At 33.1% G+C, this 13,280-nt stretch overlaps 2 protein-coding genes across 2 annotated transcripts; both read left to right on the forward strand.

Annotated features, from left to right (window-relative positions):
• The first annotated feature begins 2,672 nt into the window (after positions 1–2,672).
• Positions 2,673–4,561, forward strand: LOC119666080. Its single transcript, XM_038075354.1, has 2 exons — positions 2,673–3,111; positions 3,156–4,561. Exons 1-2 carry the CDS (start codon positions 2,673–2,675, stop codon positions 4,559–4,561), a joined length of 1,845 nt encoding a protein of 614 aa, XP_037931282.1.
• Positions 4,562–9,036: 4,475 nt separating this feature from the next.
• On the forward strand, positions 9,037–9,771 carry LOC119666081. Its single transcript, XM_038075356.1, has one exon. It carries the CDS (start codon positions 9,037–9,039, stop codon positions 9,769–9,771), a length of 735 nt encoding a protein of 244 aa, XP_037931284.1.
• The last annotated feature ends 3,509 nt before the right edge of the window (positions 9,772–13,280 follow it).

A 13,280-nucleotide genomic window follows, 5' to 3' on the forward strand; every position in this document is an offset into this window, starting at 1 on the left:
ATTGGCAATCGCTAAATTTCTTTAAAAACGACTAAAATTTCTTCTAATTTGATTGTTTTTGGCGGTTAGGTTTTTACTGTCGCTAAAAGTGAAAATATTATTTTTTAAACAAATTGAGCAATAATTTTGTACGTATTTAGTATATATTCATAATTATTAATTAATTAATTTATTGTAATAGAAATAAACTTGCATTTAAACTTAAAATTAAAAAAAATAATTATTAATATTACGAAAATTTTGTGGCAGTATTGTAGTGAATGTGTGTTTGGTATTCAGCAAATGTAAAGGCATGTATTTTATTTTTCATATTTTATTTTTAATTTTTGAAACTGCACCAAAAATAAACGAATTGCATATGAAACAGTGAAATAAATAAATTTACACATACATTATTTAATATATTTTATTTATTATTTAATTATCAGATATTTATAATGGAATTCGTGGACTTAAAAACAAAACGCAACAAACATTTAATAAAAAGCTTTGGTCCACAGAACGCTGATAACATCCCATAAATTAAAACAATGGATTCACTTTTTTTGCAATTATTAAACATCAACTTATCTCGACCAAAAAAACCGCAAAGCAACAAGTAAGCGTATGTCCCTCGAAATTTCATGTACGGAGTTATTTCCGCCATAAAAATTTTACATAAATATTTCGAAAGACGAAATATTTCAAAAAAACGCTCATCAGAATTTCGCAAACATTTACTTTTGAAACGTAAATGATTCTGTGAATCTCTTATATCACCAGAAAAAAAAATCTTTCTTATTAAATAGTCCATTATTCAACTAATCCACATACCAAGGTTATATTGATTTAATTTTAATTTAAATTTCACAACGTCTAAATATTTTTTGCTGCAGTATCTGCTTTTAAATTTCAAATTTAAATTATATTTCCAACAGCTGATATTTGTTCACAATTTTTGTTTTTATTTTGACATTTCAATGCATTTCTGCATTATCTACATCGCCGGATAAATTTAGTGAAGAGATTGTGTTAGCAGAATCACATGATCGCTTATTCTCCTAAAATAAACGAATCGCTTATTTAAGAATTTTAGCGAAGAGATTATAGTTATAGCGATAGCGATTAGTGGAAATGGCCTGCAGCATTGATTATTTGCTTTTAAATTAAAACACATGCAATGAAATAACGCAATGTTGCGCACAATAAACTTTAAAACTCTATAGGCTTCGAAAAATTTCAGTGTAATCCTTTAAAATATTGATTACTACAAATTGAATGATTAACAAACAGGCATGACAAAAATAGTTTTAAGTTTAGTTGTGTGCACTGCTTAACATATTTCAACATATGATGTTAAATATTATGAATTGTAAATAAATTGTATAAATTTATTTGTTTGTATTAATTTACTTTTAATAATTGTTTATATTGTATTAAATAATTTGTTTGTCTTAATAATTTGGTTGAAATACATTTTATTGTAAAAAATAACTTTGTCAATGCAATGCCCAAAATACGTCATACGCTTTTGTTTGTACATATAAACAAAAGCGACAAATTTCGTCTGCAAGAAAATGCACTCTTGCAGTTTGTAACAAGTTCATTGTTTGGCATGCATGATCAAGGTTATTTTAGTTAATTTATTTGTTGTAATTGATTATTAATTTTTAAATAAAAGGCACAATTCAATTTTTGACAATTCAATTGATGCGAAGCCACATTCGTTATTGATTCATTTCTTTATTCTATTAACTTTGTAAATTTAGTTCAAGTGCTAAATTTACGTCTCATAAGTGCCTATTCACTGGATTTAAGTGTTCAGTGACTAGGTTAATTAGGACAATCGTCGAAATCTCTGAGTTCAAGTATTCAGTGGTTTTCTTTTTTGATAGAGTCAACATAAGTACTAGATTAAAGTGTTCAGTACTTGCAAATAGTTGATTCCAACGTTGATCACATATTTTGGTTTGATCGTACATTTTTGGTGACCCCGTGAAACGGAGAGCAGCACTGGACTAGCAGCAGTCAACAATCAACATTCAGCAGTTAAGTTTCGGCATTCGTAGCACATTTGGCAAAAACTCCAAACACGATCATGCAACAATGGAACCAACTGGGTTGTTTGCATGATGAACTGTGAGAAAGTTTGGAAAATCCACTAACGTCAGGATTTAACCAAGATGAATATTACCAAATTGAGGATTCGGTACAACAATGTTTGATAGAGCTGTCCATAAAATTGGATCAACTACAAAACAAACTAGCAGCAGTAGCAGAAACAAATATGCGATCCTCACTGCCATTTCCAAAGGTAACAATCCCAAGTTTTAATGGGAATTACTTAAAATGGAGGCAATTTTTTGACTTGTTTACACAAATGGTAGACAAACAGCCACTACCAGCTGCTCAAAAAATGTGGTATTTGAAATCACATGTGACTGGTGAAGCTGAAAAATTAATCAGTCATTTCAGCAGCCATCAGTCAGTGATGGGCCATCAGGCACATCAACCGTAGCAGCGGTTAAAAATTTACACGACACAACGAAAGAGTGTCTATTAGCACTGAACAATCTTGGCGTTCAAACAACTTTTTGGGACCCAATTTTGTTACAGGTACTGATAAAAATACTCGATCGGAAGATGCTTATTAGATATGAGCAATCTCTGGCAAAACCAAAAGAGATACAAACATGCAAGAGTTTTTAGCTTGTTTAGAGCTACAATATCAACTGATGGAAGTTGTAGAACATAAAGATAAAGTGGCCATAAAAACTAAAGCAGACCGAAATAGATCATTTTCGTCGGCTGTAACAATTCCCAAAGGAAACAACAATTGCAAACTGTGCAATGTAGACAGGCGCCCACTGTACCATTGCCGTAAATTCCTGCAATTTTCGCCATCTCAACGATTGGATTGGGTGAAAAACCAACAGCTCTGTTTCAACTGTTTCAAAAATGATCATGTGGTAAACAAATGTTTATCAAGAAGTTGTACCAAATGTAATAGAAATCATAACACGTTGCTACATTTGGAAGTTAACAATCAAACAGAACAAAATATTCAACCTACTTCAAGTGGGTACAATACTGCAGTTACCACAGCGACAGCAAACACATCCACAGGTCATCGTGAATATGTTTTTTGCCAACTGCAAGAGTCAAAATAACTGCAGCTAATGGAAATACAAGTGAAGTCCGAGCATTACTAGACTCTGGTTCGCAAGTGAACATAGTCTCTGAGCGTCTTGTCAAAAGCCTCAATATATCAAAATCGTTATTGTACATAGAAGGTATAGGAAAGGTGCATAAAAATTCAACGCAGCGAGTTAACATCAAATTTCAATCCCTTAACTCGAGGTTCACCACAGAAGTCGAAGCGTTTGTGCTTTCAAACATAGTTCCTCCTCAACCAAGTTCCAGCTACGATATTTCCAAATGGAAGGTCCCGAACAGCATTCATTTAGCAGATCCAACATTCTTCCAACAAGGGAAAATTGATATTTTACTCGGTGCGGAGTTCTATTTCAGTCTGTTAAAAAAGGGTAAAATCACGCTTGCTACTGGGGATCCAGTCTTGCAAAATTCTACACTTGGCTGGATTGTCAGTGGCATGGTTGCTTCAAATACAGATACATCAAAAGTTTTATGTGCAGTTTTTGGCGGTGGGGTGGAGGCTGTTGATAATAATTCATCGTTAGAAGATGCAATTGAACGATTATGGCGAATGGATGAGGTGAATACAACAGAAAGGACATTATCCAAAGAAAAAAAATTTTGCGAATCTAATTGTGTTCAGAACGTTCGTACAAATAAAGAAGGACGTTTTGTGGTAAGGTTGCCGTTTCTGGAAAACTCATTGACGTTAGGAGAATCTCAAGAAACAGCTTGGAGAAGGTTTATCAGTCTTGAACGACGACTAGCAAAAAATGATGTGTTTATGGAAGAGTATGAGCGATTGGGTTACATGACTGAAGTAAACCTGGATTCCATGTTGACTCCAACATATTTCATTTCTCATCATTGTGTACTAAAACCAGATAGTACAACTACTAAACTTCGAGTGGTGTTTGACGCATCAGCTAAAACTACATCTGGACACTCGTTGAATGATTTAATGTATAACGGACCGACAGTTCAAAGTGAACTCTTTTCAATTTCGCTTCGTTTTAGGCGACCACGGTTTGTTCACACAGATATCGAGAAAATGTATCGTCAAGTTTTGATAAATCCTGAAGATCGGCGCTATCAACTTCTCATTTGCAGAAGCAGTCCAAATTCAACGATTCGTTATTATCAGCTAAACACAATTACATATGGGACTCGAGCAGCTCCTTACCTAGCAACAAGATGTCTGCAAAAGATAGCATTTGAAAATAAGGTGAATTATCCATTAGGAGCTCAAATCCTATGTGACAATTTCTACGTTGGCGATGGGTTCGGTGGATCAGATAGTTTAATTACGGCTATTGAAGCTCAAAGACAACTAATCCATATTTTGAAGAAGCATCATTTTTATCTACGGAAATGGAGCGCAAACCATCCTCAACTTTTGAAAAACATTTCTCAAGATGATCAATAGGTAAATCTAGATTTTACTAATGATAATGACGAGTCAATCAAAACGCTGGGATTATTTTGGTTGCCCAAGGCGGATTTATTTGGAATTAAGGTCAAAATGGTTACTGAAAGAATAATCACGAAGAGAGTCGTTAGTTCTGATTTAGCTAGACTGTTGGACCCACTTGGTTTATTAGCTCCAGTAATAGTCAGAGCAAAGATTTTCATACAACACTTATGGCAGTTGAAATTATCTTGGGATGAACCACTTCCTACAGATCTTCGTACAACATGGTCAACATTTAGAGAAAACATAAGTACTCTTGAAAACCTTCAAGTGGCAAGACATATCTTCAGAGGCAAGGTACCCTCATCAACACAGCTACACATTTTTGCTGATGCATCTGAAAAGGCGTTTGGTGCTGCAGCATATGTCAGAGCAATTTTAAAGGACGGTAGAATAATAATGCGACTATTATGTGCAAAGTCAAGAGTAGCACCACTCAGAAAACAAACATTACCGCGACTAGAGTTATGTGTGGCAGTCCTAGCAGCGGAACTTTCAGCAAGAGTCAAAAGTGATCTTCAGGAAAAGGACCAGCCAGTATTTTTGTGGACTGATTCAGAAATTATTTTGTCTTGGATGAATTCACAGTCCTCATCATTTCAAACATTTGTAGCTAACAGCGTGGCAAGAATTCAAACAATTGGTTGGTTAATGTTAGGTTAAAGGACAACCCAGCTGATGTGTTATCAAGAGGATTTTCAGCAAAGGCATTGTCAACATGTGCACTTTGATTTTAATAACCGTTCTTTCTGCATGGAAGACAAGAAGTATGGCCACCAATGTTTTCATCATCATTACAAGTTCCAGTTGATCTGGAGAAGAAAAAGGTTATGCTGTAGCAACTCAATGCAATGACGCAGATTTAATATACAGAATTCAGCACAAGAATTCTTTCAAGACGTTACCAAGGATAGTAGCATATGTTCTTAGATTCATTAACAACACAAGAATATCAAAGGAGTCACGTGCCATACATAACATATAGCACCTAGTGCTAACGAATTCGAAGCAGCATTAATCACTATAATATGTCACATTCAGGGTAATGATTTTCATGAAGAAATCAAACAACTGAAGAAACAAGGCCATATTGATAAATCTAGTTCAATCAGCAGTTTATCTCATAGATAATGCAAATGTTCTTAGAGCAGGAGGACGCTTAGAAGCCTCATCATTACCATACGATTCTAAACACCCAATGCTGATCCCATACAATGATCCATTGGCGAAATTATTATTCGTGATGGTCTACGAAGAAAACAAGCATTGTGGCCCGCAGGCACTATTGAGTATAGTATGGCAACGGTTTTGGCCGATTAAAGGTAAATCAACAGCCCGAGCAACGGTTCAGCGATGCATTCGATGCAACAAAGCACGTCCGCAACTATGCCAACAAATTATGGGGAATCTACCAGAATCAAGAATAACTCCTGCAAGACCCTTCATTAATGCTGGGGTAGACTATTGCGGACTATTTTGGATCTACTACAAGGTGAGGGGCAAAAAGCCAACAAAGGCATATATTGCTGTCTTTTGTTGTTTCGCCACAAAGGCGGTACATCCATGCGCCAAAAACCAGTTAGTAGAATTAGAGGAAAGCATTTATTCCAATGAAGGGCAAGAAGCAATAATCTCTGCTTGCAGTACTACAGGAATAAACTCTCATTTTGTTCCACCAAGGGCTTCACACTTTGGCGGTTTATGGGAAGCATCCGTGAAGTCCGCAAAATATTTGTTACTACGCAGCGTTTCAACAGCATCATTGACGTATGAAGAACTCGAAACAGTGGTGGTGGAAATTGAAGCGATATTAAATTCACGACCATTGACTCCAATGTCTAATGATCCAACTGATTTGATAGCATTAACTCCAGGACACTTATTAATTGGAGAAGCTCTTACAACTCAAGTGGACAGCCGACCAAAACCAGAAAACACACGCTATTGTCACGTTGGAACCTAGTTTCCAGTTAAAACATAATTTCTGGAAACGCTGGCCTAACGAATATTTGATGGAACTGCAACAACGCAACAAATGGAAAACACAATCTGCTAACATACAGTTAGGAGTCATGGTTATAATCAAAGAAGACAACGTCTCAGCCCTTGGGACGAATTGTACATGTGTACAAGGGTACAGATGGACGTATCCGAGTAGCTGACGTTAAAACATCGACAGGCATTTTTAAACGCCCAATTCATCGAATAGCTGTACTGCCTGTTAATACAGATGATCAACCAACATTGGCTGAAGCTGATCACGAAATACCTCCTGACAACGTAATTGTTGAAGATAAAAAAGAGTCGTATGAAGAGCCCAAGACAAAACGTAGAAAACTGCCGACCAATTTATACTGTTCTGTATTACTCACACTATTACTGATATTGCCAATAGTAATAGGATCTCCAATTGATAATAAAAGGTTTAGGTCGAAATTGGGTATTCACTTTGAAAATCTGGACATAGCTGCCATATCAACTACTGAATGGAATTTATTAGTTTATTACGACTTAAGTCTTTATTGGACGGAATCATCAACTCTAAACACAGGAATAACGTCGCTACATAAAGCTTGTCAATAAATAAACCATCATTAGAATTACCGATGCCAGAAGATGAGCTAATATCCCTTTACAGACTTATGAAGGATGTAATGAACCTTTTCTGGCGGTTCGTTTAGAGCTGGGATAGCTCAGCCTTGTCCAAGGCCCTCACAAGAAATTTGTTTTATTTTTTACCCTGTCACTTCCGTTGAACTCTGAAGGACTGAATTGGAGGTAATCTAAATCGTTCTATTCAGCTGAACCCCTCTCGATACTCGACACGATATAATACAATCACACGTGACTGTTAAAGCTACGTGTGTTGTATTGTAGGTCGTAGACAACACGCCCTTCCCTGTACACTGTTAAAGCGTCCAGGGGTCGGAGACGTTAGGTTACTGTTAAAACCACTTGCCGCTTATGAATATTCACTTGTATCTGTGGGAGTTAACAGTCAAGCGTCTTTGCACACGAAATATTGCGAACCAACAAAAATTATAATCAATGTATTTAATTTTAAATCATATTTCTTTTATATAAGTAATTTTTCCACCGTGTTAAATGGTATTTGTTCTCTTTTGTATTTTTTATTTCTTAAAAAAAAATCTCTTTATTACAATTTAATTTTCACTAATTTACAAACGATATTTTAAGTTCTGTAACTATCATTGACATTTAAATTCTTTTGTACAATTTAATTTATTTTAATGCTTGTATTCAAGTAATTTTCTTTTAACAATTTTATATTCAATGTATTTAATTTTTATATTTTTAAACAGTTTGTAAAAGTATTTAAGTTGTCTTTTATATTCAAAATCTAGAATTTTTGTTAGCTTAGTTTGTACAATTTAATTTATTTTAATACTTACATTTAAGTAATTTTCTTTTAACAAGTTTTTAGTTCAATGTATTTAAATTTTATGTTTTAAACAGTTGGTAAAAATATTTAAGTTTTGTTTTAGATTCAAAATCCAGATTTTTTTATTAGCTTAGTTTGTACAATTTATTATTCTTTTGTACAATTTAGTTTATTTTAATACTTGCATTTATGTAATTTTCTTTAACAATTTTTTTTAATTCAATGTAGTTAGTTTTTATATTTTAAACAGTTTGTAAAAATATTTAAGTTTTCTTTTATATTCAAAATTTTGAAATTTTATTAGCTAAGTTGGTCACCGTCAATTACACTTAAATAATTTTCAAAAAAAAATCCAGTCATCACTTGCTCACCTTCGCTGTCGAACTCGATAGTCATCAAATAAAGCTATGTCACTGCTTAGAACCGAACAACAAGAAGGCTTCTTCCTGGTGCTCGCACTTTTATATCGTCAACGGTCAACGGTATCAGCTGTAGCTACGTTAAAGTTCAACGACCGTTGATCAAAGCTCATTAGCTGATCCCACTGCAATGCACCAGTGAAAATCCCGCTTTACAGCGAATTCTATCTCTTATTTATATAGAAGTTAGGATTTGTTCTCGACTAAGCTTTGCTTTAGTTCCACACCTTTGCACAAAAGCTTTTTTAGTTTGACAGGTCTCTTTATTAATATCTTCTTTCGATCTTATTTATTTTTTTTTTCAATAAAGTGTTGTGCCGGTCAACGTGTTTATTTAAGTGACAGTGAGAAATTATTTTAAAATTAATTTAAAATTATTTCATATTAAATAAAGTTCCAGCAACATAAATATTTAAAAGGATAGTTCAAGGTGTGTATAATATTCTTTCAATATATTAGTTTACACCATATCAAATTTTATTTCATATAATTTCAGAGTTTGTCAAGTTATGTTGTTGGTGGCAGAGGATTGCGGTGAGTTTTGTAGGCAGCTATATCCACGGCATTGTAACGATGAAATTTTTGGTTGACAAAATTTTGGCCGTTACATGGTTAAAAGTGGAATCACACAGCAGCATTCAATTTTTAGTATAACATTACCCTTGATTGAACATGAGCGATTTGAATTGTTTCAATTAATTCCAGTCCCGAATTGGTTAAATGACTCCATGGCAGTAATTGACTCATTCAGTTCTATTTTGGCTATTAATACGCATCATGATCAATATTTTCCTTTTATGAAATCCGATTTAAGTCTTTGTGAGACCATAAAGGAAGGGGAATTTCTTTGTGCCAACGTCCGCATACGATACAATTTTGGTTCCGAAGTACGTGCGTGTGAGATCAACCTATTCAACAACAATACAATACCAAACTGTCGGTTGAAACACACTATCAACACTCTGACCTGGATTCCATTGAATAACAAAAATCAATGGATTTATGCGACATCAACATCTTCACGAGCAACTGCAGTATGTAATAAGGAAATCATACCACTAAATCTAAAAGGTTCAGGCTTATCAACGATCGACCTAGACTGCTTGCTTAAACACAACTTCGTTTCCGTGCAAGGACAACAAATAATTGCAAGCACAAGATATTCATACATTAGTCTTGGTAAAATCTCAGAATTAAGGCTACAATCCCCTATGAAGACATCAGATGCTTACAGCGGCAACAGTACACTGTCAACATTACGCTACCCGCTCGACACCTATACCCATGCCACATCGACAGTCGCGAGATTTCGTCGTCGACATATAGTCGGACTGACTACCTGATAGCTAGAGGTTTATATTGTTGAACGGTCGTTCAACGCTGGGGAGAATGTTAAATATTATATTATATTACTATGTATGAATAATTTGTTTGTATTATTTTGTATGAATAATTTATTTATATTATTTTATGTTGTAATAATTTCATTTAAAATATATTTTGTTGTAAAAAATAATTTTGTCAATGCAATGCCCAAAAACACGTCATGTTTTCATGAGCAAACAAAAGCGTCAAATTTCGTCTGCAAGAAAATGCACTCTTGCAGTTTGTAACAAGTTCATTGTTTGGCGGGCATGTTCAAGGTTATTTTAGTTAATTTATTTGTTGTAATTGATTATTAATTTTTAAATAAAAAGCACAATTCAATTTTTGACAATTCAATTAATGCGAAACCACATTCGTTATTGATTCATTTCTTTATTCTATTAACTTTGTAAATTTAGTTCAAGTGCTAAATTTATGTCTCATAAGCGCCTTAACACTGGATTTAAGTGTTCAGTGATTACGATAATTTGGATAATCGTTGAAATCTCTGGGTTCAAGAACTCAGTGGTTTTCTTGTTTGATAGAATCAACATAAGTACTGGATTAAAGTGTTTAGTACTTGCAAAGAATTGACTCCAACGTTGATCACACATTTTGGTTTGATCCTACAGGTTCCTCCAAACCCTTGATTTCCTGTATATATTTTACGCTATTATGGACAGCATAACACCACATGCCACCAATCGTCATTCCTATTGCAGGGGTAGTAATTTTATAAAATTCCTTCCTTATATTTTTCACATTAAGGACGTGTGCGAGTTAGGCTAAGTTGATGCTAAACCAAATAGGACCGTTCTTGGGATTTGTTGCACTGCACACATTTAGCCATTTAGCCCAAAAAAGTGTGCGAGTTACATTTTGACAGCTTATATCAGCTGTGAATATGTTTTTTTATTTCAGTATTTTGTTTACATAATCTGCGATAGCGGTAAACGTAGAAATTGATGAAGCATTTTTATTTACGCAATTTTGCGAATTAAGGGAAATATATAATCATCATAATACATTGAAAGAGAGATTCTTAGCAGAATATCCAAAGGTAATTCTAAAATAATTTCAGTAAATAACATAAATTATCAGTTTGACTATTTGGCGCGAGCTTTTATTCCAAAGAGGACATCCCTCTGAAATATTTAGAGCTGTTGTAAAAAAGGATAATTCGATAATAAAAAAACATTTAAGGCTTACAGTAATAGCATTGAAAAGAGTTTTCAATTACGGTGCAAGGTTTCTAAAGTGATCCATGAGTGACCGATTTATTATTACTGTATTTTTATATTGACTTGGCTGTGGTGCAAGCAGTGACGACTACTCTACGGTGCGGAGGTGTGCGGCCACACCCTAACATAATTTGCAAATTGTAAAATAATATATATAAATTTATTAAATATTTTTACATCGAGAATTCATGTTACATTTTCATATATATATTTTTAAAGATTAAAGTTTTAGCAAAAATAATTATATAATTGTCTATGAAAACTCAATTAATTTGCTTTTTTCCCCTTTATGCAATTGCATTCATAAATTTCTGTCATAAGTGTGCACAAATGTAGAATGAACAAAATAATGTGCGTGTGCTCTTGCTTAAAATATGAGAAATAGAGATTGAGAATTGTATGAGAGTAATTTTCTGTTCTATTAGAATATCAACTGCATATATAACAATTCAACATGTTGACTTGCCGAAGCGGTTAAATGTGAGGCTAAAGTTTGCAGCTCACATCACCCTATATTTGTTTCAAATTTCATCTCACCCTTTTTAGCTCAGCGAATAATATCCACTTTGTGTGCGGAGTAGCTGCCGCACATTTATACGTTGCAAGTGTGTTCGATTTTGTTTGAACACTGCATAAACATATATGGTTCTAAGTACAAACTCTTGTGTTTGAAAAAAGTTGGTTTGATGTTATAAGAAATATGTGAAAAGTTGTGTTTATTCCATACTGATATAATATTAAACTTATATATAAATTATTAATTCTTATGTTATTATGTTTTATGTTATTTTGTTAATGAATTATTAAATGTTATTTTGTGAATATATTGTTGCTTAATGTAATATAGTTATTATTAATAAAACATTTTATATATATCAATTTGTCATTTTTAATTTAAGTGGTACATGTAAAAACAACATTCTAGAAGGGCCGCACACCCTTCCAGATAGGGCACGCGTCGCCACTGGGTGCAAGCTATCGTGTAACAGGAGCTTCATTTGGAATTTCGAGATATACTGTGAGGCATGTTGTTTACAAGTGCTTGAAAGGGTTCCTTTCATTAAAATCATTGGTTATTAAATATCCAGCTGAAAGTGAATTTGAAGGCATTTGTACAAAATTTAACCGAGCCGGTGCTACAATTTTTAATCGTGCATTAGGTGCCATTGATGGAACACATATACCAATAGCTGTGCCTATACGACTTCGTGACCAATTCCGAACCGAAAGTCCTTTACATCAATCAATTTACAAGCCGTTTATTCCAGTAATAAGGAATTTTTATCTGAACAATTCTCACTCCATATAAAAGATTGCAGCCGTTAACAGGCTCGTACTGTTATTGAATGTATGTTACATTTAGTGCATTGAAAATACGTTGGCGCTAAATTTTTGATAACGTTCTTAGGTTGAATCTTGAACACTGTGTTCAAACAATACCTGTAGCATGCATAATGCATAATATATGTCTGAATGATGGACTTGACCTGATTGAAGTAAATTATCGTGGAGGATTGTCATTATGAAGAAGTTGCTGGTGAGAATCAAAATATTGATGCAATTTCTATGCGCGATGAAATTGCAAACAACATTCATATGTAACTGAGTTATATATTTTAATAAAAAATCCTATTTTATTAAATGCTTTGTAAATTAAATTATTCTATATATAACATATATATATATATATATTATATATGCATATATATATATATATATAAGTGACAATTTTTAATAAAAACGATTTTTTTATTTTTTATATAAAAACTTTATTAGTACTTTGCACGATGCAAGCTTAACTTCTACTGACTAAAAAAAGGTTTTACCTGCTTAGCGCAGCAAGTTCTTTTTTGTTCAATTTAATGATGTTGGGAGAGAGCTTAATGTCACTCCTCCCACCTTAAAAATAAGCAATATTCCTATTGCGTTAAATACACATAATATTTCATATATTTTATAATATTTTATATTATATTTTATAAAGGATAGTTGTAATAATAATATCTGTTTTAATTGATATAAATTTATACAATACAATATATAAAAATAATAAAAAAAAATACAATTTCATTTATGACATTAATTTCTTCAAATTTTCTTCTTTTTTTTTTTTTAAAATATACGTTAATTATATTAATATAATCTATTTTAATTTTTTTTAATCCATTTTAATAGTTTACAAATATATTTTATAAGAGATGATTATAATAACAGTATTCGTTTTAATCGATATAAATTTATACAAT

The sequence above is a fragment of the Teleopsis dalmanni genome, chromosome 1 (genome assembly GCF_002237135.1).
Source record: "Teleopsis dalmanni isolate 2A chromosome 1, ASM223713v2, whole genome shotgun sequence".
Classification (NCBI taxonomy): Eukaryota; Metazoa; Arthropoda; class Insecta; order Diptera; family Diopsidae; genus Teleopsis; species Teleopsis dalmanni.

What these genes read in the sequence shown, in the direction of transcription:
- LOC119666080 (XM_038075354.1), top strand. Translation starts at nt 2,673, where the DNA reads ATGCAAGAGTTTTTAGCTTGTTTAGAGCTACAATATCAACTGATGGAA. An exon ending in AAACACATCCACAGGTCATC is followed by an intron (nt 3,112 to 3,155) that starts GTGAATATGTTT and finishes AAATAACTGCAG; the next exon opens with CTAATGGAAATACAAGTGAA.
- LOC119666081 (XM_038075356.1), top strand. Translation starts at nt 9,037, where the DNA reads ATGGTTAAAAGTGGAATCACACAGCAGCATTCAATTTTTAGTATAACA.